Raw genomic sequence first — 25,465 nt, 5'->3', positions numbered from 1 at the left:
TATCACACATGCAGTATCACATCTGTCAAATGGTAGGACACGCGATGACCGGAGCTTGTGGAAATCCGACCGTTGCGTTGGTAAGGTCACCCCCGACGTCAAGGTCACCTTCCATCTTATGCACTCCCCTGGGGGCTTAGTACTGTCTGCACCTGGAAATTCCACCAGGTGTAAATTAACTCTCCAAAACATCACATTGACCTTTTGAAACTAAGGCTTTAAGCCATTGTTTGCTTCCTTGTTGAATTTACAACAGCTTGAGAAATGTTGCTCTATTCTGAAGGTATGTCTTTGATTGTTGGCTCCATGTAGCTCCTCGGCGTACGTTCCCGTGTTGCCTGATGGCAATACTGTAACTATATGTTACCGCTCTCTCTTAGCTATCCCAACTATGTCCACTGACCCGACTCTCACCTAACAAGCACGTGGAATAAGGAAATGTGACAACCTTTGGCATTTTCATCTTTGTGGTGAAAGTGTTACTTCGTGACATGTTCAAGGCCGTAAGAATTAACAACCTTTTATGTATGAAGATTTTATGGACTGTGCTGTTTGTCTGAAGAATGCATTGATATATACATGGTCATACTGAACTACGCCGTTAAGCTGGTGGTATTTTATTTTTTCGTTCCCGTTATGTTAGTGAATGGGCCCGCTAAGCCACTAGCTTGACATTATTCTTGGTGTTTTTTTTGGTATATTTCAGCCTTTAGCTCTGTACGTGAGAGAATATCTGTATTTTTTGTTTCCTCAAGAGCAAGACTCGCTCTTTAAGTAGGATTGCACCTCCATGGTGGTATGACTGACCACCACACCCGTGTCTGTATGATGAACGATGTGCCCCCGTGTCTGTATGATGAACGATGTGCCCCCGTGTCTGTATGATGGACGATGTGCCCCCGTGTCTGTATGATGAACGATGTGCCCCCGTGTCTGTATGATGAACGATGTGCCCCCGTGTCTGTATGATGAACGATGTACCCCGTGTCTGTATGATGAACGATGTGCCCCCGTGTCTGTATGATGAACGATGTGCCCCCGTGTCTGTATGATGAACGATGTGCCCCCGTGTCTGTATGATGAACGATGTGCACCCGTGTCTGTATGATGAACGATGTGCCCCCGTGTCTGTATGATGAACGATGTGCCCCCGTGTCTGTTGCTTGAACATGTGCTCCTCAGTCTGTATACATGGCAGTGTCCTCCTGTCTGTCTGTATGACTGACTATGATCTGGTATCAGTATGATTGACCAGGAACCCTCGTGTAAATATGCTAGACGATGTGCCCCCGTGTCTGTAGGTTTGAACATGTGCTCCTTCGTCTGTATGCTTGAACGCGTGATCAAGTGCCCTCGTGTCAGTATGATTGCAGATCAGTATGATTGGGGATCTCGTAAAAATGATCTCCAATCATTCTTATCTGCAATCATACTGATACGGAAGCACGTCGTCTATCATCCTGACACGAGGGCACTTGTTTAAATCATTATATATATATATATATATATATATAAAGTATGTGTGTTGTTATGATCAATGTTAGTCCGGGTGTCGGGGTGTTCCAGTGCAACTTCTCTACCATGGGATTGGTGACGATGTTGACATTGTAGTACCCCACGTTGGCAGTCAATTATCACTTGCTGTGTCGGGAGAACTTGCAGTAATTTGGATCGGTTTGTCGTGAGCATACAATGTGTGAAGTCACAATTTTCGTCGCCCAGCTCGATTACTTGATAGGTCCGTATCAAATTAAGTTTCTCTTTCCATAATTTACCTCCTAGTAGTATGACGCTGTGTCCATTTTCGGAGCCTTCATCGCAACGTGTTTGCCGTGAAACCACTCCATATCCCTGTATACTTTGTTAATTACACATGTGGAGTGACCACCCCGTAGTGCCGCCTCCGTGGTCTTGTGGTAGAGCGTCCGCCCGGAGAGCGGAAGGTCCGGGGTTCGATCCCCGGCCGCGTCATACCAAAAGACGTTAAAAGATGGTACTTGTTGTTACCCTGTCTGGCGCTCGACATTAAGGGGCTAAAACAAGGACTGGTCGGCTCGGAGTCAGTATACTGTGTCTGAGTGGGGTATTCATGTTAAACTGCGGCATGATATCTCAGTGAGTTAGCACTATAAATCGGCATCAGTCCGGACTAGTACAAGCAGCCACAGACACACACGTGCATGCACGTCGCTAATATAAGTGCAATAATCTTGGACGCGACGTTAAACCAAATTTCACCTCACCACCCCGTAGTCTAGCGAATAGAGCGTCTACCCGGAGACCGACCCCTTCATACCAAAAGTCGTTAAAATGTGGTACTTTTTGTTACCCTGCCTGAGGCTTGGTACAAGGGGAGGCAAGGACATCCGGTTGGAGTCACTATACTGTCTGGGTGGGGTATCCACGTTCAATTGTGGCATAGTATCTCAGTGGGCTAGCACTATAAAATCGGCATTGTCACAAATACACACACGAGCATGCTACATAAATGTAAGTGCAATAATCTTGTAGGCGACGTTAAATTCCATACCTCGCATATTAGGAGTACCGAAAAACAGCTGTTATATAAGGAATCAGAGCGCGACAGGAGTTTACATATAAGGTCACTCGAATGCTGTAATTATAGGACAGGCGTGGGCTCGTTTTGTTTTACGAGCATCACCCGTTATGTTACAATACCAGCGGTGCGTCAGTCTCCACACGCCTGGGACCAGAGGATATACGAAGCTATTATGTGGGTGTAACGTAATCCACGACAACTCGTGTATTACTGTTTTAGTAGGATTTTAGATGTTCAGGGGTATTAACTCTGTAGACTTCTTCATACGTGCATCTGATATCGTCAAGGCGTGAGACGTTTGGGAATTGTGCGTTTTATTTGATAGTCAGGATCGCACTAGATTTCTGCTTTGGGGTTCTGGTTCACCAATACAGGTAACGGAAAGGGGAAACGTAATTCGATGCGGACCCCCAAAAACATCCACCCACCCCCATATACAAATATATATATTCATCCATTCATTTTTATGGTGGAGCAATGTCAATGTTGGGGTATATGTTACTGTTTTATGTTTCTACCCAGTGGTGAAACGAATGTATGATAGAGGATACAAGACGTTTGTAATAATTCTTTGGCGTGAAAGTTGTGTCGAAAAAGGAACAATTTGAGCCATAATTAAGCTCACTTCCGAGTAAACCCCGGGCAGACCTCAAATCATTGAAGGAGATTAGTGTTTCCTTATCTGCATATCATGAAAATGTGACGATATGAACCATACATAAACGCGGAAGTAAAGGGACAATACTTCGTTACCCCTTACGCAAAGAAGTAGGACAAATGCCACTTGTATTCCTGTGTTACAAACGTAAAACCAAAGCGTCCTTGATATCAGTTACTGGCCAATTGGTAAATTTGGGGCACTCTCTCTTGAAGTGTGGTGAGGGCGTAATCCCTTTAAGAATCCATACGAATTCATCATTAAGATGGGATATTGAAATATTTCAAACTGTTGCGAAACACAGATAAGGGCACTGGTAATTTGTGACAGGGGAGGGTCGGTGAGAAAAGGGAAGGGGGTGGGGTGGGGCATTATTTAAGGACTGGTCTTTTATTATGGGGTGGGTGGGTGGGTGGGGGGGGGGGGGGGGGCGGGGGGCGGACGGACGGTAAAATATTACCCACTCACACTCACTCACTCTCTCTCTCTCTTTATATATATATAAATGACCAGCCCCGAACAAATTATGATTTTTATTTCTTTGAAGATATGATGATCTATATTTCTTTGAACTTGGAATTAAGCTCAAAAGCGCCAGTTGAATGACAATATCGAATAATATCCGTAATCTTCTCCATTTTATCTGTCATATTTATTCCCCACCTATGTACTAAGAACACCCCTATAACAAATTGAGTGGTATATGATATATCGGAGTTAAACACATCACGTCGATGTAAGACGTCGCACATAAACTCCCTGATAGAAGATGCCTTCTACCGCTGACGCTTGAGCTGGTACGTCCATGAAAGGCATGGTGTGACTGACAGGTGGTCTAGCCAATCGCTTGCTCACCAAGTCGGTCGCGACCATCTGTGTGGTGAATATGACATAATGAACAATCGCCGTCACCAGAAAGTAGTATTGAATAGGAGCGGAGATGATCAGACAAGCAACAGGTTGCACCCGGAATGTTAAGGCGCAAAGCTTCGTACAGTCCACAGCTAGTGAGTGCGGACCTGTTGTAATGGAATGTGTCTGATCAACTTGTGCTCTCCTGCCCCGTGTGAAGGGACTTGTGTGAAAGCGTCACGCACTGTTTGGGATACATTTTATTGCGTTTATTCTAATACGGATGTACTACAGCCTTTCCACTCCATCGTGAGTATCGTTAGTTGCCAGTTCTTGTGATTCTTGTGATTCTGCTAAATTTTCTTGCCTTGAAATGTTGTCTACCTAACATGAAACAATTCCTTGAACGTTTTGCTGACATTCCGCATTACCAATGTCTTTTTGACATTGTCGACACAGGTCTTTATTGAGTACCAGCTTTTGAAAACTGCCAGTATTCATTCATTGAAAACGATCGGTATAAACTATATCTTCCTTTTTTAATGTTAATGTTTATCGTATGGCTTTTATTTTAGATTACCAGACAGGTAATCTGAACCATTATGGGTTTCTCGTTTAAAGTTTTGACATTCCAGCACACCTTCTATCCCGTAGAAGATCCCCAAACCCAAATCCCCACACCTTCCTAGAGTCGAAATGCGTTGTATATGTATGACATTGGTAAGCATAAAAAACAGCACAGTATATATACTACTCAAAGAAGTCAAAGATCGCCTGATTCTTTCATGTTACTATAGTTAATCTGGCATGTCATGACATATTTATTCTAGTTATATGAGAATGGTCGTTAACTTCTGAGTACTGTATATCGCCTGATGTTGAAACGTGCGGTTGCTCATGTTTTCCTGCTTGTGGCTTGTCAAAGTAACATCAAATAGTATTTTGTAAGAACCGTTCACATAATAAGGAAGAGAAATGGATGTCAACTTCTTTATTATGAGAAACACGTTGTCATCCTGATGAAGGAGTAAGCATAGCCTCCGAAACGTTGTGTTCCTCATAATAAAGAAGTTGACATCTATATATTATCTTCCTTATGTGTATCACTTCTAAATGCCTTTCAAAGACCCGTTCACATTATGTTTGAAAGTGTTGACACACATTTCATTTACCATCCGTATAGATGCGGATGTTGTAAAGTGTTTGAAACTAAAGGCCGATTGCTCTACGTGTTGTATCAGTACAATACAATACAATATAGTTTATTAAAGTCTCACCATTTGTACAGCAGGGGTTTAAATAAAGCATTTTAAATATCTAAAAACTTAAAAGTACAAATGCCACCCAAGCGGGTTACGAGAGACTAAATCTTACACAAATGTAAGTGCTTTATAAAATAATGTAAAATGAGATACAATTATACATAATATTATAATCATAGTCACAGTTTAGGAATATAAATATTAAGAATGTAAATAATAAGATAAACAGTTAAATATATTGTTAAATTATACATAAAATAATTTTCTACGCATAAACATTTTGAAGCACATGCATCCTGAAAGTTACAATGGTTATTTAAAATGGTGATATCTACAGGTGTATGATAGAACATATTCTTAAGATAAGATGTACGAATATCGTCATAAAAGGGACAGTGTAAAAGAAAGTGGGTTTCGTGCAACAATAGCTTCATGCATGGGTACGTTGTGAATAACAACGTCGAGTTTTAAAAGTGATCACATCTGCATGAAACTCCATTACATACCGCTCAAGCACTGCTCCCGTATTTCTGTGTGCATGTCGTGGTTTCACATATCATATTCGTCTTATTGTGACCTTGTTTTGGTCTGATGCATATCATGATAGATACTTTTCACTACCGACTTATCTTGTCGAAAAGAGACGGATTATTTAATGTTCATCTGTCAAAATTATGTCCGGAATTTAGCAGTTTTACGCTTAAGGATTCCAAAGGCGAGGTCATATTACGACAGTCCTGCAAGGCATACCTGACGATACTTATCCGCAGGTCATGTGAGGTCAGGCTTGTTTTGTTTTGCCTATTTGTCAGGTTGATTATGATCCGGGTGCTGGCGTCATTTTATCGGTTGTACTGTTGTGTCTACTCCGACTCGAGATTTAAGTTTTTTTTGTTTTTTTCCAGACATAACAAAGACGACCTGAAGTGCAGACAGATTCTTCACGAATATGGGTCAAGGTAAGCCAGTCAACATCGAGGCTAGGGATTTGTCATATTCAGTCCACGTCTGCTGTAAAAACATGTCGGTTATGATGAAACACATAAAATCAACTTATTGATCAAAGTTTTGTTTAAGCGAACAGGTTCAAATGTACTAATATACCACTCATTTTTAATAGGGATATTGTAGTTTCATATATCCCTATCAAAAGTGTGAGTAGTATACTTCAAAGTGTCATGGCCTCTCAAAACAACGTTATTTTGCAGATGAATAACGAAGTTCAACGAACTAATTTTCAAGCTCTTTCCCTGTTTTGTCTGTCAGTAGTGGATCGATGATGTTTTCATTTATTTTGTAGAATTAAAACACATTATTTTATATCATGGCAGAAAGACAGATAAAACATGTCTTTCCCATTGGCAGTACATATCAACATAGTGTTTTCCACCAACAACGGCAGTCTTCAAATACATTAAATATACATAAGACATTTCAACTCAGTTTTAATAATTCTCGTACTTCAATTCTTTATTTACTTTAAGCTTTACAGCTTATCGGTATATACATAGACTGTTGAAGAAAACAAGTTTGCTCCCTCATACTTACATGTATCGATGGTTGGTCTGACAATAAAATCGCACTGATACTTATATATTTATTTATTGGGGATAATGTAACTGAGCACAAATTACCCTTGTAGAAAAATATCACTTTCAGATGTTACCTATGTTACGTGAAAAGGACGTTCTGTAGGCAATTGCTGCTACTGAAAATCAGTACATTTATGTGCAGAATTATGTTGTTCTGACATTACTGGTTTGTCTTGAACGTTTAGTCGCTTACATCGCTACATAGAGCATTCCGGTTATTTGTTTTCAAGCCGGGAAAAACTTAATCCGGTTTCAAGTCGAGACAATGAATTTCATCGAATATTTACATTCTCGCAAATACCTAATTACATCTAGATGGCTACTATATAAACACATTCACCTTTCAAACACACTTGGCGTAATCCGCTCCCCTTACGTATTCTTGTTTTCATTAGAGATCTTATTTCACGGGTGTCAATTACGCTAAAGCAAACACCGGCACTCTGAAGAGGGTTAATAAAATAACCACTAATTGTTAAGCAGCTTATCCAGCCACAAGTCGCTAATTCGTTGCGGGTAGTCGGTTTTACTTGAGGCGCCTGTGGCGATCTGTTCACAGCCTGAGGTCTACAAAGCATCGTCTCAATGTTATTTATGCACGTGACGTGCAGATTGACATAGATGCCATTGTAGATAAAGGTACCTTTGTTAGTTTTCCGTTTTGACAGTTTCCGTACGAAATTCTTAGTTCACTTTGTGAAGATGTAATTCGACAATACTTGTATGTTTTGAACCCGAATCGTTTCCCTTAAACCTTCATGTAAAGATGCTAGTATACGTGTACTGAACTTCAAGAGAAATACAAATTAGGTTTGATAAGTTTATACGTGCTAAACTCTTTTCAGTTTTTGATAGATGTGCGTTAACATTGTAGTAAATATAGGTTTTATAATCTCCATTAGTTTAAAATCTACACTACTAAGGAAGAGTTAAGGACGACCTTTATCTTTCATATCACTATAGGGGATAACCTAGTGGGTAAAGTGTTCGCTCGTCTCGCCGGAGACCCGGGTCCGATGGCCCTCATGGGTACAAATTGTGTAGCCCATCTCTGGTGTCCCCCGCCGTGATATTGCTGGAAATATTGCTAAAAGTGGTGTAAAACCATACCCATGCCATGCTAGAGTAGTGAGTGAGTATGGTTTTACGCCTCTTTTAGCAATGTTCCAGCAATATCACGGCGTACCCATGTCGGGAATCGAGCCCGGGTCTTCAGCGTGACAATAGTAGTATGAAAGAATCTGGTGATCCTTAATTGTTTTAGGATTTATTTGCTAAGTTAGGAAATGCAGTTATTTCGGATTTACTCTACACTGTATTTTGCAGAACTTGACAGCAGTAATGTATAGAAAACTTCCAAACGCTACTTTTTAGAACATGGCCCACTTCAACCAAATTTAAGTAAATCCGTGTCCAGTGTTTCATACAAAGTGTGTGTAAATGAATAGGTTACGCATGTCCTGCGCTGGGGAATACGATGAATACTTCCCAAAGACTGTGTTTTAATCTTTGAGACACGGAACCTTGAAGGCCCGGGTTTGAATAGGTCTTCAGCAACCCACGCTTGTCGTAAGAGGCGACTAACGGGATCGGGTGGCTAGACTTGCTGACTTGGTTGATGCATGTCATCGTATCCCAATTGCGTGGATCGATGCTCATAGTGTCAGTCACTGGAATGTCTGGTCCAGACTCGATTATTTACCGACCGCCGTCATATAGCTGTACTATTGAGTGCGGCGTTAAACAACAGACAAACAAAGATTGAGACACATCCATGTTTAGGTAGGTGATATCATGCAACTGAGTTTCTCTAAGAGTGCACTTCAGCGCAGCATGGACACAATCATAATGACACACTAATATTTGGAATCAAGATTACATCACATTTCTTTTTCAGTTTTGTCCCGAAAACGCTCTGCGTCAGCCAACATAACTGCGCACAAGAGCGACGATGTGACGACTAGCAGCAATGGCGACGTTGTCAAAGCGGAGGCCAACGGTTCCGCAATCCAGTCGACGGGAAATGATACGAAAGTAGAGGTTACAGATACAGATGCAGGTATGACGAAGTTTTCCTTAGTAGTACCACAAACCTCATTTCAAGACAACCAAAATGGCACGACTAAATTAGGTTTTTTATATATGTACATGCTGGTCTAGAGTGAACGAGCCTAGGATATTGGTTAAAGTGTTCGCATATTACTAAATTCCCAACTTAGTTACGCTAGGTAAAGATCATTCTTAATATTCTCGCCGTGATTTGTATGGACTGTGGCTAAGAGCTAGCTGCTAGGGTATTTGCTGAAACAACGACCCCTGTTCAGGGCGCAGGTGATACTGATACATGTACAACAGTCACCCGTGAAGATCCTGGTGAGCATAGGTCTTCCGCAACCCATGCTTGTCGTATGAGGCGACTGTCGGGATCGGGTGGTCATATATCAGTTATATCACGGAGTGTCAGTTTGTGTGATTAAAACCTGAGATGAAGCAGGGCTCAAGCAATTCCCACTGTTGTATAACCCACGATCTAGAGTACGGTGCTGAAAAAACCCTAAACAATTGCGATTCGAACCTACGATATTGTTCCTGGCATGCCTAAGTAACACGAATCTGCACAGCGATTTGCGACTTATTACACGACAGTGTTACCGTGCAATCCGCATGCTTATTTTCAGGAACAAACTGTATTACAAATTCATTTCACCATAAAAACACACAATCCACTTTACTGACACCGCCTATGATCAATGGTTGCTTATGAAACAAAGGCGGCCCCGTGTCGAGTGTTCAGGATCTGTCATTTATGGTGCTTTTGAAGAACTTTCCTGTTACCTTGACATGACCAGGAACTCTATCCACTCGTCACGTTTAGCATACCTGTGAACCAGGAAACTCTTTTTACTTACGTAGTTTTGTATCAAGCCAGTGAACTGTTCAACCGTTGTTGATGGTTATACTTGTTTGCGCAACACTGATTTGTTGTATCAGGTCTTTGAAAGGCATTTAGAAGTGATACACATAAGGAAGAGAATATATGGGTGTCAACTTCTTTATTATGAGGAACACAACGTTTCGGAGTATATGCTTACTCCTTCATCAGGTGAATCATCATCATCATTCATCCTGATGAATGAGTAAGCATATACTCTGAAACGTTGTGTTCCTTATAATAAAGAAGTTGACATCCATATATTCTCTTCCCTAATGATTTGTTGTACAAATACGCATTTGGATAGAAGGTTTGTTATGTTTGGCACGCCTATTTGATATCTCTGTACATGCTTTATTGGTCAACACAAAGACATCATAATTGTCTTTATTTGTATACTTTAACAAATACACACCTGCAAATCGATTATTTGATTTGTTAATTTTGTCACCTAAACAGTGTTATATTTTCGGGAGTAGTTTGTATATTGCGTCCATTTCATGGCCTCGCAAGTACACATACGTGTTGTTTAACGCCGCATCCATACTTGTTGTTTAACGAAACATTCCAGCTGTTTGACCGCGGCCTGTAAATATTCGATTCTGTACCAGACAATCCAGCCATTGATGTCATGAGCATCGATCCTCACAATTAGGAAAAGATGACATGCATCAACCAAATCTGACCACCCGATCCCGTTAGTCGCCTCATACGATGAGCATGGATTGCCGAAGACCTATCCTACCCCGGATATTCACAGATTACACGTACTCGTCATTCGTGGTATAGTGCTGGCAGTTGGGACGCATTAGGTAGTTGTCTGTACCATTCGTCACATCCACCGACCACGCTTGTCATCCCTCAAGCAACATCCCAATCAACTGTAGATATCGCCCGATGAAAGACATTCACATAGGCAATAAATAACTCCTTCCCCAGGACGGGGGCATAATGGCGGAAACTCTTAATGTTAGAGGAGAGTTGAAATGTATGTCAGAATAACACCGCAGGAGAAAGAATATTTCTCCTTATTAATTTTATATTCTGGGAGGATGACACACATTTGCAATGAAAATGTACCCATCGACAAAGAACAGATACAAAAATTGTTGGAGGTTTTAACCTTGTCACCGGGCAAACAGTGATTTAGAAGCAATCATAATAGGATGATATTGCCATGAGATATATAGTTCCCCGAAGCTTACAGTATCATCCGTAACATCAGGTTCTTTTGAATGTGGTTGATCTCATGTAAAACCGTCATGGGTGAGAGTAAATACAAGGTGACTGGGTCACGGCTGTAATCGCTAGCCCAAAAGGAATATGCGGTGCGGTGCGGTGAAATGGGGTTTTACGTCGCGTTTAAGATTATTGAATTTATATAACTAGGTCCAGCCAACGTACATGCATCTGTATGTGTCTGTGTGAATGTGCTAGTCCGGGCTAATGCCTGTTTAATAGCGCTTGTTCATTTAAATACAATGCTGCAGTTTAACATTGATAGACCATTCAGACAGAATTATACTGACTGACCGACCAGACCTTGTTTTGTTTGGTACACACGCACGCACGCACGCACGCACGCACACGCACGCACGCACGCACACACACGCACTCACACACACCACCCTTCCCGAAATGAATCTATATAGGGTATAATAAACTGAGATTGATATATTCTCCTAGCACCAGTCAAAGAGAAGAAGAAGAGGAGAAGATTCTTCTTTAGCCTGAAGCGCTCGCGTCCTGGCAGCGGGCGGAAGAAGAAGGCGAAAAAAGACCGGAATGGACAGGTCAACGCAGACACATCCGCCAACAGCGGCAAGAGTGGTAATAGAACCAGTACGTTCTGTAGACTAGTCGGTGGTGGTAGTATCAATACTTTCTGTGGACTAGTTAGTGGCGACATAACCAGCGCCTTCTATAGACTAGTCGGTGGTGGTAGTATCAGTACTTTCTGTAGACTAGTTAGTGGCGACAGAACCAGTGCCTTCTATAGACTAGTCGGTGGTGGTAGTATCAGTACGTTCTGTAGACTAGTCGGTGGTGGTAGTATCAGTACTTTCTGTGGACTAGTTAGTGGCTCCAGAACCAGTGCCTTCTATAGACTAGTCGGTGGTGGTAGTATCAGTACGTTCTATAGACTAGTCGGTGGTGGTAGTATCAGTACGTTCTGTAGACTAGTCGGTGGTGGTAGTATCAGTACGTTCTATAGACTAGTCGGTGGTGGTAGTATCAGTACGTTCTACAGACTAGTCGGTGGTGACAGAACCAGTACGTTCTGTAGACTAGTTAGTGGCGACAGAACCAGTACGTTCTATAGACTAGTAGGTGGTGGTAGTATCAGTACTTTCTGTAGACTAGTCGGTGGTGGTAGTATCAGTACGTTCTGTATACCTGTCGGTGGTGGTAGTATCAGTACTTTCTGTAGACTAGTTAGTGGCGACAGAACCAGTACGTTCTATAGACTAGTCGGTGGTGGTAGTATCAGTACGTTCTGTAGACTAGTCGGTGGTGGTAGTATCAGTACTCTCTGTAAACTAGTTAGTGGCGACAGAACCAGTACGTTCTGTAGACTTGTCGGTGGTGATAGTATCAGTACTTTCTGTGGACTAGTTAGTGGCTACAGAACCAGTGCCTTCTATAGACTAGTCTGTGGTGGTAGTATCAGTACGTTCTATAGACTAGTCGGTGGTGGTAGTATCAGTACGTTCTATAGACTAGTCGGTGGTGGTAGTATCAGTACTTTCTGTGGACTAGTTAGTGGCTCCAGAACCAGTGCCTTCTATAGACTAGTCGGTGGTGGTAGTATCAGTACGTTCTATAGACTAGTCGGTGGTGGTAGTATCAGTACGTTCTGTAGACTAGTCGGTGGTGGTAGTATCAGTACGTTCTATAGACTAGTCGGTGGTGGTAGTATCAGTACGTTCTATAGACTAGTCGGTGGTGACAGAACCAGTACGTTCTGTAGACTAGTTAGTGGCGACAGAACCAGTACGTTCTATAGACTAGTAGGTGGTGGTAGTATCAGTACTTTCTGTAGACTAGTCGGTGGTGGTAGTATCAGTACGTTCTGTATACCTGTCGGTGGTGGTAGTATCAGTACTTTCTGTAGACTAGTTAGTGGCGACAGAACCAGTACGTTCTATAGACTAGTCGGTGGTGGTAGTATCAGTACGTTCTGTAGACTAGTCGGTGGTGGTAGTATCAGTACTCTCTGTAAACTAGTTAGTGGCGACAGAACCAGTACGTTCTGTAGACTTGTCGGTGGTGATAGTATCAGTACTTTCTGTGGACTAGTTAGTGGCTACAGAACCAGTGCCTTCTATAGACTAGTCTGTGGTGGTAGTATCAGTACGTTCTATAGACTAGTAGGTGGTGGTAGTATCAGTACTTTCTGTAGACTAGTCGGTGGTGGTAGTATCAGTACGTTCTGTATACCTGTCGGTGGTGGTAGTATCAGTACTTTCTGTAGACTAGTTAGTGGCGACAGAACCAGTACGTTCTATAGACTAGTCGGTGGTGGTAGTATCAGTACGTTCTGTAGACTAGTCGGTGGTGGTAGTATCAGTACTCTCTGTAAACTAGTTAGTGGCGACAGAACCAGTACGTTCTGTAGACTTGTCGGTGGTGATAGTATCAGTACTTTCTGTGGACTAGTTAGTGGCTACAGAACCAGTGCCTTCTATAGACTAGTCTGTGGTGGTAGTATCAGTACGTTCTATAGACTAGTCGGTGGTGGTAGTATCAGTACGTTCTATAGACTAGTCGGTGGTGACAGAACCAGTACGTTCTGTAGACTAGTAGGTGGTGGTAGTATCAGTACTTTCTGTGGACTAGTTAGTGGCGACAGAACCAGTACGTTCTGTATACCTGTCGGTGGTGGTAGTATCAGTACTTTCTGTGGAGTAGTTAGTGGTGACAGAACCAGTACGTTCTATAGAATAGTCGGTGGTGGTAGTATCAGTACTTTCTGTGAACTAGTTAGTGGCGACAGAACCAGTACGTTCTGTATACCTGTCGATGGTGGTAGTATCTAGTCGGTTGTAATAGAAACAAGCCTTGAAGTTTCAAACAAGCCAGTGGTATGGGTAGTGGAATCGAAGACTTCTGCTTTTTAGACACTGCTTAGATCCAGCACTTGATCCATATCCCTCGTCCCGAATATAAAATACTGTTCATATATGTACGTAAAAGCCAACATTCCTATGTTGAATATGACAGCTGGTATGTTAAGTTTCCTACATGAACAAAGATAATATGCGAGTCGGAGTGGACGTCTTGTCAGGTATAACATAGGCCAAGTCAACAAGTCGACACCACGCCTTCAAGCGCTTAATGGGATGCTTGCCTCGTAAATGTGGCCGTGGTCTATCCCGCGGGCAGTGGGGAACCTTCGGACAATGGACACGGTACACTGTTATCGCATCCATCGCCTTACCGACTCCTTGAGTTATGCGAGTCATGTACAGAGTTGAATATACAATGATCTATTGTTGTTCACTGCACAATTGACATCGAGACATATCTGCTTGCACAAGCCGCGACTTATTCTCTGTATTATGTTTCAGGTTTGTTTATGGACGAGTTTCAGATACCGGAAGATGATGGCATTGATTCAGTCAGCCTGTCCTCAAACGGTAAGGCCAAACTCAGTCGTCAATGATTACGTTACATATTGTTTGGTATACTGGAGCAACGTGTTATGATTATTGTCAACAAAGTGCTTTTGTTGTCTATATTCAGTAATATCTGTGCGATGCTGTTATACAGGAAACAGGCAATGAACAGCTAGGTCTTAAAAACTTGTGCCTACTAAAGGTTAATACAACGTAAAAGATATTGACGTCAATTATGATAAATAAATAAGTCGACAGTAATAACTTCACAAACCGCTTATTTAATCATTGTCACAAAATAAACAGAAGTCAACGACCGGAAATTTTAGGTTTAAATAAAAAACAAAAAGCTAAAACGGATAGGTTAGCCATCAAATATCAAGGAATCGTTTGTCATTTGTTTATTTATTTGTACACAGAGGAGAAAGATAACAAGAAGGGGAAAGATAGTGGTGTCGCTATCAGACGAAGCAAGCGAAACTCCAACAGCAAGAATGGAAAGAAAAAGAAAAAGAAGTCCGAGAAGAAGAAGGAAGAAAAATCTAAGAAGAAGAAAACTTCCAAGGATGAGGACAAGAGCAATGTTGTTGTTACTGGTGCTGGCGAATCTTTGAACATCACCCAGAGTGTTGAACCACTCCACGAATCTGTTAAAGCTGCCGCAGATGAGGCTAAAGTGTTAGCACTGTCGGAGGAAAATGGTAGTTGGGTTCCGAAATCAGAAGATGATGTGGAGGAAGATTTGGTAGCAGCAGTCACAGCTGTCATGGATTCCAGCGTGTCTGAAGGTAAGATGGAGGTTGAACCAGCGCAAGAAGAAGTATTAACACCATCTACGGCTACAGACGTTGCGACGGCGCCTTCTATTGAAGAGAAGTCACTAAAGGAAGAGGATCGAGAACGAACTCTCAAACCCATTGTTGAAAGTTCTGCACAGGAAGAAACAATTCAGTCCGTCGCGACAGCAGCGCAAGCAGCTGCACCCTGCCCCGAAACATCGGATGGAATCGTACCTTCATCGCCAGATACTGATGTTGTCAAACAGGCTGTGAGTCCTGCCGTATCAAACGCGGGCGAAAATGGTGTCTTGAAGCGTGTGTCACTGGGACCAAGGCTGAAAACAGCTATTTTGAAGAAATATAGCGGTGCTGGCGATGCACAACCGGAGACCAGGGTTACTTTGACCAAACCCAAAATTGTAGAAGTAACTGATCTTGTACCTCCTCCCAGGAAGAACAGACCCCGACGTACTCTATCACAGACGACGAGCTCTACTTCCAGCAGTGAACTTAACACCAGCATCAGTAGTAGTGTTTGTCCGTCTTCACCCAAGACGGATGAGGACAAAACAGTTAGTTCACCAGAAAAGTCAGATGTAGAATCAGTTGTTACACAAACACTTCAGGCCGGCAGTGAGCTTGATACTAGCGTCAGTAGCAACGTAGATCCCCCAGCATCCAACAAGGACGAGGACATTGCAGCTAGTTCGTCAGAAACGACGAGCAGTGAACTTAACACCAGCATCAGTAGCAGTGTAGACCCGTCTTCACCTAAGACGGATGAGGACAAAACAGTTAGTACACCAGAAAAGTCAGATGTAGAATCAGTTGATACACAAACACTTCAGGCCGGCAGTGAGCTTGATACTAGCGTCAGTAGCAACGTAGATCCCCCAGCATCCATCAAGGACGAGGACATTGCAGCTAGTTCGTCAGAAACGACGAGCAGTGAACTTAACACCAGCATCAGTAGCAGTGTAGACCCGTCTTCACCTAAGACGGATGAGGACAAAACAGTTAGTACACCAGAAAAGTCAGATGTAGAATCAGTTGATACACAAACACTTCAGGCCGGCAGTGAGCTTGATACTAGCGTCAGTAGCGACGTAGATCCAGCAGCAGCCATCAAGGACGAGGACATTGCAGTTAGTTCGTCAGAAACGTCGGATGTAGAATCAGTTGTTACACAAACACTCCAGGCCAGCAGCGAACTTAATACTAGCGTCAGTAGCGGGGTATATCTATCAGCAGCTGGTAAGGACGAGGACACTGCAGTTAGTTCTCAAGGAAAGTCTGATATTGAAATAATTATTACACAAGAACTCCAGCCCAGCAGTGAACTTCGTACGAGCATCAATAGTGACGTTAGTCCTCCTTCACCTAGAACTGATGAGTATGCACAAGTTATCTCTCCAGGAAAGACCGATATAGAATCGAACGTCACACAAACTGTCGACAATGTCGTCGAATCTCAAATTACTGCCACCTCTGACATTGACAAAACAGATGGTGATGGGAGTGTCGTTAATGATGTTCTTGCGTCATCTCTCGACGCAGACGTTAAATGTTTGGCAACCGAAACTGTGTTAGCTCCTACTGAAGTGTCAGTTACACTTGCAGAGAATGAGCGTGAATCTGTTGTTGAACCCATGTCCGTCTCTCAGGAATTATCTAGAGATGGAGCAGATTCAGAAGTCGCATCTAACCCGACACTTGCTGAACAGGCTAAAGTTGTTGTCGATCATGATATTGAGACAAAGATGGCTTCACTCAGCGTCGAGTCAAATCCAAAAGGAGAAACAAAAGATGATTCTACCCCTGCTTCAGAGTCTGTTGTAGAAACAAGTGTAACAGGGGATATACCACCTACAGAGCACGCAGAGGAGGTGGGTAAATCTGTGACGTCCCAGTTGGAGAGTAGGGCTGAAAGTGTACAGCCAGATGCTCTTAATGAAGGGGTTATTTTGAAAGACATTGAGATTTGCATTGAACCAACGAGAACATATGAGGCTGAAACCGAAAACCACGATACCGACACTGAACCAGTTATCGTGATAGAGAGGATTCACTCTGAACCTTATTTTGGGCCTGTTCCTGAGAGTGAGGATGGTCAAAGTGATGACACTAAGAGTGGTGAGGGTGTGACAGACCTCACTGATGCTAAGAGACAGAAATTCTCACACGAGACTGGAGAAGTTTGCAAAGAATGTATTTGTGACGAGGTTCACAAGGAAGATGACGAAGTTACTCAAGTAAAAGACGAGACGATAGTAGGTGAAGTCGGTAAAGTGGACGAGGAAGTATCATCCACAGAGACTGAATCCACGCCAAGTGACCGTCATAGCGTTAGTGCTACTGCTGAAACAACCACCCAAGCATCAGATGAGACACAAGAAGAAAGCGCGGCCCACAAGGACGCTATTTGTGATACAGGTCTACGCGTTGACGACCCTGACGACAGTTCCAGCACGGGAACAGACAGCACAGTTGTAGACGAAGATGAACACGACAGGACGATTGTTGAAGAGAAGAACACAGCTAAAGAACCCGAAAAAGAAGACGCGTCAGATGAACGCGATCCTGCAATATGCAATGGTGACTCTAAAGGACTCGCTCACGAGAGTGGCAGTGACTCTAGTTCCAGTGTGAGAAGTGAAACCTCGCGAGATCTGGAGGAGTGTACAGACACTGTTGCCCATGAAGGCGACGGGAAAGTTGTGGTAGACTGTAACGATGAGCATAGTAAGACAGCGGTTGGCAAAGTTAATGGTGAGCACAATGCTTCAAGTGAGAGTGGCAGGGACATTAGTGACAATAATAACAGTAAAGACGTAATCTCGTCAGAACAGATGAACATCCTCGAGACCAACCAGAAAGTGTCGGGTAAGTGTCTCTAATTTGTGTCATGTTATTTGAATGTTTCCCCTACACGCCAGAAACCTATGATTGTGAGTTCGAATCCAGGTTCGCCTCGATTATGTTTCTAGGTTCGCCTCGATTATGTTTCTAGGTTTGTCAGCACCATACCCGTGCTCGTGGGTTTCTCCGAAGTGGTAAACGTCCGTGACCTGCATCACTTCCGGCTTTCCTCCCACATCAGGCTGACACGCCGTGATGTAACTGTAATACTGTTAAAAACGGCGTTAAACCCAACTCACTCACTCACTTATGTAGCTGGAATATTGCTGAGTGCGGCGTTTAACAACAAACACACCAACATATTGTTCTTCAGCAGAGGCTAACCTTGTACGTTACATCTTTCAGTCTGTAGTGAAACTCCCCTGAGTTAGTAGTCGCTGGGTGAAGCCCCATTTGCCTATGCACTGAGACGCCTACCTCTGATATACGACATGGATTTAACTTGTCAGCTTCATTGTGTGTACCTTTCACACGCTGCGTTAGGGAAATCAATGTGGCGGGTAACGCTTCTCTGTGTTTCGCCAGAAGTAGGTGACAATATTTGAAACCATCGCTGAACTTGCCAGCGTACAGATTCGGCAGATGCATGAGCTATCCACGTGTTGTGCGTTTTCGGACGCTTCAGAAACAGGCGTAGTCTTCTCTCGAATCACATGACCAGCTTTAAAACAGCTTTCTCTTAAAAACAAATCATCTGAGATTTTACAATTTACCCTGTGATGCTACAGCCCCCGTTATAGCGCGAGTAATCCCGATAAACATTGCCGTCCGAAAACGTGTGATCTGACGATATAAATTCAGAGTCAGACAGCTGCCGACTCAATTTACACAAAAGCCTTTAGACTATTAACATGACGAAATATGTGTTTCTCGCATTCTTGTAGAATATAATAATCGCCCATTAGGAAATGAAGACTATTCATTCTTTTCACCTATTTTATAGAGTCCAGGAAGTCGACAGAATTTTGATGCAATGGTTGTGTTGTTTCCTCTGCATGCATCATGGTCAACCTGTTCATAGCATCCCATGTTCAGATGTATCTGTCCTGAGACGAAATTCTGCCTGTGGCTGTAAACTCGCCATTTCAACCACGCCCACGCGCATGATAAAGAAACTCGCTTCCAATTCATGGTTACTTCTTTCAAATAATGGCAGTGTGCGATTCTGTAACATGCAACCGTACTTCACGAGGAGGTGTCGAATACATGTCAAGCCACATATTTGAGAGTACACAACTGCCACAGATATGTTTGATTTCGTCTGTTACGTAACAGACCAAGTTAAGTGTTTGATATGTCATGTATGACCATTTTGTGCTATTATGATGGCTTACACATTGTCACTTTTATGGCTGGCATTGCAGCAACACTTTCAACGGCTTCCGTTTAAAAGGCTTTAGCCGAGACATGGAATGAATGCTGCTGTCCTCTCCCAACAATAAACCCCCAAATGCTTGTCGGATCTCATTTCCATGTAACGATGTAAGCTGAGCAGCGGGACATGATACAGCCCTACCCTGTACACATTATCTGGATTAATGTGGACGGGCCATCGTGTCAGACCAAGGCAGATTTCAAACAAAACATCTCGGCTCCTGGTCTTAAGTAGGTTGTAAATATACACCAGTGACATGGGGCAGATTGCAAGTTCTAGATTTATTACAGCTGTGCTCTTCTTAACCATAACACGGGCGTAATTGACATTCCTCCGTACTTGTCGAACTAAAGTACTATTGAGGATACGACTGGCTATTTTAACCTGATTAAAAGTAGAGCCGTTGCGTGGGTTTAGTGAGTTACTGGGTTAGCACTGGTTACCTGGTTTGAGAGCTCAATGAAACGTCAAGCAGCTTGTGATGTTAGAAGCTTTGAGAGCTCAATGAAACGTCAAGCAGCTTGTGATGTTAGAAGCTTTGAGAGCTCAATGAAACGTCAAGCAGCTTGTGATGTTAGAAGCTTTGAAAGCTCAATGAAACGTCAAGCAGCTTATGATGTTAGAAGCACACGGTAGTATGGCCAGATGGCAAGGTGGGGGTCAATGTCTACCTAGATTGTCAGTTGTACACTAGAATCGGATACAAACATTATACAATTAGGCACCGATTTGATGTTCGCTGTCACAATATCCAAACAAATTCGTACAGCGCCCTGCACCACACACGAAGACCTGCTGGTCGATGTTCTCAATCCAACAAAGATGAAATAGCTTCAGAATAGGAATCCCAAGGGAGAATTGGTCTTCATTGCCCGATATATTTCTTAATAGTCGAATAAAAAGTGAAACGGTTTGCCATAGTGTGTGATTTAGCCTATTCTGTGTCGCATTAGGGCGTGGAATTTCTATCAAACTATATCTCTCAGATGTTACTACTACACATTTGATAGCGGGTATGCGCTGTAATGCTCAAAACTTATTATCATAAAATATCTGATTATCCTTATTAAACATGAGTAGTATATAATATTACAGTCCCCCGTGATATGGCTGGAATGTTGCTGATTGCGATTTAATACAGCAATCGTTCACTGACGCATCACTGTTGTTGAATATCTGTCAGTACATGCATCATTAAGTGAAGTGATATATGCATGAATGTGCTGTACCAAATCGTCTCCCTTACACGAAAACTGGCAATTCTAGGATGACAAGATTTTTACTTCTACTATTTTTGCTTTTGTTCATATACGTTAATCGTGCCGTTTCCTGAATATTTGCGATTGTCTTCACAACGTAACCCACTCGTACAGTGTACTTGTGCGTGGAGATGTGTGCTATTTTGGTACTTAATCCCACCATGGACAGATAGTCACGTTTTGACGGCCCCCACTTGACTGTTTTCGTCTGGACAATGTATAGTGGACTTGACGAAGTAGATTTTAGCAGATCCAGGAGGTGAAATATATCCCTAGCTCTCGAGAAGACAAGCCTAATCCATTGCCAGATTCCTCCGTTCTTTATGCTACTTGAGAAATGCCACTATTTGCGCTAACCCACCTGCAAAGACAACGCTTACCTCTCAGCACGTACACAGAATAGACATTGTACTCGTTTTGCTCAGTGAGGAGTAATATATGAGCACGGTGCGGTACTCCTTGTGATGTTAAGATGATGTTCCCGTGAGCGATTTACTTGCCTTTGCATGTGTTTGTACCAGGTGGGACAGGAAACTCTCATCTTTCAAATGCTTATGAAACAGTCGGAAACGTACAATGGGCTCTCGGGGCGGTCGCTCGTCAATGAGTACAATTTGTGAAGCCAATTTCCGCTGTCCCCCGCCGTGATAATGCTGAAATATTGCTATAAGCGGTGTAAAACCATACTCACTCACTCACTCACTCACTTTTAAAGAATAGATTTGTTATCTTTATGGCAAAGGTGTTGTAGTTTTTATTATTATTTTCAACCTAAGGACCACGGTCGGATGTTTGACACATTATGAATCGTACAATAGACTCTGCGTTTAGCAGAGCTTTCTTATCTTTATGGCCAGGGTTTTGTCGCATTCATTCAAGGGAATGCGTGATTATTGTTCGCCGTGGAATAAGATCACATTCAGGAGTGTCACTCGCTTGAAACCATGGAAATACATAATCAGGCAAAAGTAACCTGAATCTGAGTCCTTGCGAACTGCTAAATACTTTCGACTGAAACCGGTCCTGCGGGTGGTGGTGCAGATTTTACTGACGGTTCCGTCGGTCGTAAAATGAATGCAAAGAACAGCGTTTCGTTGAACAGTCAAACGAATTAGGTCGACCGCCTTGACGTTTGTTTTGTTAAAATGAATTGTTATTCCGTATCTGTAGACTATTGGTCTAATATTAGTTTTGCAACTTCGTGAACATGATGGTAAAGTTGTAAACGCCTGAGACCTGCATCACTTCCCACATTAAGCTAACACGCCGTGATGTAACTGGAATATTGTTCAAAGCGGCGTTTACTTCACTCACTCATTGATGGTATGGTTAATCCGTTTTGTTTCGTATCACGAGGAATAGACAAAAAACAAGAGTACAAGTTACTGTTTAGCCACTATGTTATGGACTTTAGGAGAGCTGCTCTATGAGTTTATTACTCAGAAGGCTGACTTTACTTTTCACACCTTATCGACCACCCCACCGCATGGTTCCTCCTGAGATGTACACGTCGCTATATAAGTGCAATAATCTTGGACGCGACGTTAAACCCCATTTCACCTCACCTCACCACCTCCTGAGATGTAAATAACTCCTTAACTGGCGACCAAAATATAACTGGGGTAAAGAAACCTCAGCACGGGCGACCCATGAAGATCCGGATTAGAATTGGTCTTCAGCAATCCATGCTTGCCGTAATTGCGTGGATCGATGCGCATAATGTCAATCACTGGATTGTCTGGTCCAGACTCGAATATTTACCGACCGCCGTCATATAGCTGGGATATTTCTGAGTGCGGTGTTAAACAACAAATAAACTGAGCTCGGGCAAACTATGAACACAATGTCAAAATGTATTGCGTGTGTACCTATTGATAGCACTTTTACATGTTCATGCTGGAGTGCAAAGTCTTGATGGTACAGCAAAGTGTATTTGTATTTGTGTCACATTTTGTACATTTAAATCATCTTGTTCCAGATCCAATCTTGTCCGAGAATCACACGGCAGCTGCCGAGACGGTGGCAGGGGAGTGAAGTCGGCGCATCGTCTATCACGTGACTACACTAACAGGCAGCAGCGGACGGGTGGGCAGCGGAGGGAAACAACACGTTCAATATGCTTAGCGCATACATTTACTCACAACACGAGTCCACCCTAGTGTTTAGAAGAACACATATTTAGGCCGAGGAAAACATAAGATGTACATGTTTTATACAGCAATGATGCTGGTACTGCCATTTACAAACGGCCACTGATGCCACTGAGTTCCATCTTCCATTGACCTTCCTAACGTCGTGTGTGGGACGTGTGCTTGTGTTACACGATCCGTGTAGAGTGCACATATGGTTCTGAATGGAACTCGCGTTCAGAACAGAACTTCAATCAGTTGTACCTGTCAACAAGCGGTTATATGGATTCCAAATCCTGGGATATCAACTTGCATTTTTCTTTATATAAACTTAATATGAACACTTTTTCCAATGTGCAAATCATTATTTATGAATTACGTATTTAATACCAAAGAGATTTTATAACCTGCAATATGCGTTTTGTTTCCCGTGTTTACTGTGAGTTAAATGAAAAGGTTGTGTATTGGAAACATACGTTTCTAAATATTGCAAGGATGGTCTTCAAATTTCAAATGAAACTGAAAGGCGAACATATTCCACCTAAAGAACAAATGCATCTGGCTATATTTTATGCATGTTCATTTTCTGCATGCCATGTAAAAAATAACCACCTTGTTCCAGTACAGTACACCAGTAAGGGATGGGATTCAGCCTGCACGTACATATCACAAGTAAGCTTGGTTGTGATACGATAACAGACGCCAAGAGCACCGAGGAGCAACGTGTCCTAATAACGCCAGAATGTGAACAAACTTTATGTTTCATGTTTGATCCCCGAAAACCTCACCTCGCGATTGATCAATCGTGTTTTCTCCTTGTAATAATAGTTTAATTCGATTATTGAACACTTCAGAAACATACTTAAGGATCATTTTAATATTTTCATTTTCTAATCCACAAGGGCAGCAAAGTATACAAGTATATATACTCCATGAACATATTTTCCGATTGTCGCCATTCATTCAAAGATTTGTTACTGGCTCTTGGGGCTGCATATCTAACCAAGAATAATAGCAATAACACATATTTCAACACCTGTAACAATACACGTTCGCACTCTCATTGGTATGGGTGGCGTTGCTTGGCGAAATACGCCAAAACATCTGTATCATGTATTCAATGGTATTGCATACATTCCATATTCACAACCACGAATTTGAGAAGGGAGATAATCACTGTCATTATTCCTGCCTAGAAAACACATTACGGGTCCACAAAGCATTATCAAGTTATTCGAATACTACTTAACAGAAATACCAGGTTGGATAATTTGTTATGATATATGTATACTATTATTATTATTATCATTATTATTGTACATATTATGTATATGTATATTAATCGATAATGTTTACATCGATTATTATTGTATTTTGTTACTGATGAAACATATGGGAATAAAATCGTGTAAGCAAAGTATGCCTTGACACTTGTCTGTCCAGTTTCCTCGGAGCGCTAACATTAATTAAAAGTGTTTAAGTTGAAATTAGCTACCTTGTGGCGTGTTCGGAAATGAAGAACGTCATGTCAGAGGATGTAAAATGATACGTGCATTGAGGACAGTCAAACAACGTTATCATATACTTGAACGATTTCCATTAATCGCACAAGAATACGTATCGTGTTGCAGCCAGGCAAACGAATTGCCATTTAGTTAGCCATGATTCACGTAATCGGAGTCCGGTTATACTCTTATGATCATCATTAAAGTGTGAGCGTTATTGATGCAATAATAAAGCACATACGATGAAATAAGACTTACCCGAGTAATCATTTACCATTCTCATATCCATCATCATTGGAAAAACATGGGATATGGAGACAGGGCGAGCTGGTAGAAAAGAACCATATCTTTGCTAAAAAGAACATATTCTTGATTCGTGACAACTAGAACACAATACTGGATATACAATTCCTTGTATGAATGCAGTATAAATGCAAAGTGGACACTGAGATAGCATTGTTTTGTCAGATGCAATACATGAACATTGTTACACGCAAAGAAGAATTTTGAAAATGCCGAGATTTATAACTTCAAATATGGGTCTCAATAGTTTGGCAGCATGTTTTCTTTGTGAAAGCAGGCCGCATGTTTTTACACAATTTGGTTGCTGTCCGAAATAATGTGAAACATTATTTGAAAACAAAAATCACGATTAAGAAAGTATGAATTGAAATGGACCACCCACAAAAAAAGTAAGGGAACTGTCTTTGAGGTGTACGTTTACACAGAAGCCACAGTGTGTGCGTCAAAAAGGGAGTTCACAATCACAAATGCAATTGATCTGATGCAATTGCTTGTGGCTACGATTGAGATTGTTCAATCAATGCAAATCAAAAAGTGCAATTTCTCGACTGTGGGACAAATACCGTCAAACGGGTGGAGTTGCAATGCCACCTGCACGTGAGTGAGTGAGTTGGGTTTAAGGCCGCTTTTAACAGTATTCCAGTTATATCACGGCGTGCCAGCTTAATGTGGGAGGAAAGCCCGAAGTGATGCAGGTCTAAGACGTTTACTACTTCGGTGA

The 25,465-nt window shown here is 42.2% G+C and overlaps 1 protein-coding gene across 5 annotated transcripts in view; it reads left to right on the top strand.

The window, feature by feature from the left end:
* The window catches only part of LOC124150676 (probable GPI-anchored adhesin-like protein PGA55), a 60,695-nt gene extending 37,168 nt beyond the window's left edge, over positions 1-23,527 (top strand). For 2 of the 5 annotated variants that reach the window (XM_046522672.2, XM_046522669.2), the window contains exons 2-7: positions 6,238-6,291; positions 8,822-8,983; positions 11,543-11,698; positions 14,428-14,496; positions 14,895-18,137; positions 22,786-23,527. In XM_046522672.2, coding sequence (XP_046378628.2) covers positions 6,282-6,291; positions 8,822-8,983; positions 11,543-11,698; positions 14,428-14,496; positions 14,895-18,137; positions 22,786-22,841 — 3,696 coding nt within the window. In that variant the 5' untranslated portion in view covers positions 6,238-6,281 and the 3' untranslated portion in view covers positions 22,842-23,527. Of the gene's footprint in view, positions 1-4,089; positions 4,380-6,237; positions 6,292-8,821; positions 8,984-11,542; positions 11,699-14,427; positions 14,497-14,894; positions 18,138-22,785 lie in introns of those variants that run through there. The other 3 variants (XM_048393218.1, XM_046522671.2, XM_046522673.2) reach the window with 3 other exon arrangements.
* Positions 23,528-25,465: the final 1,938 nt, after the last annotated feature.

This window comes from Haliotis rufescens, unplaced genomic scaffold, assembly GCF_023055435.1.
Source record: "Haliotis rufescens isolate VD_foot unplaced genomic scaffold, xgHalRufe1.0.p SCAF_119, whole genome shotgun sequence".
NCBI classification, from domain to species: domain Eukaryota; kingdom Metazoa; phylum Mollusca; class Gastropoda; order Lepetellida; family Haliotidae; genus Haliotis; species Haliotis rufescens.
This window is presented reverse-complemented; position numbering and strand designations above follow the sequence as displayed.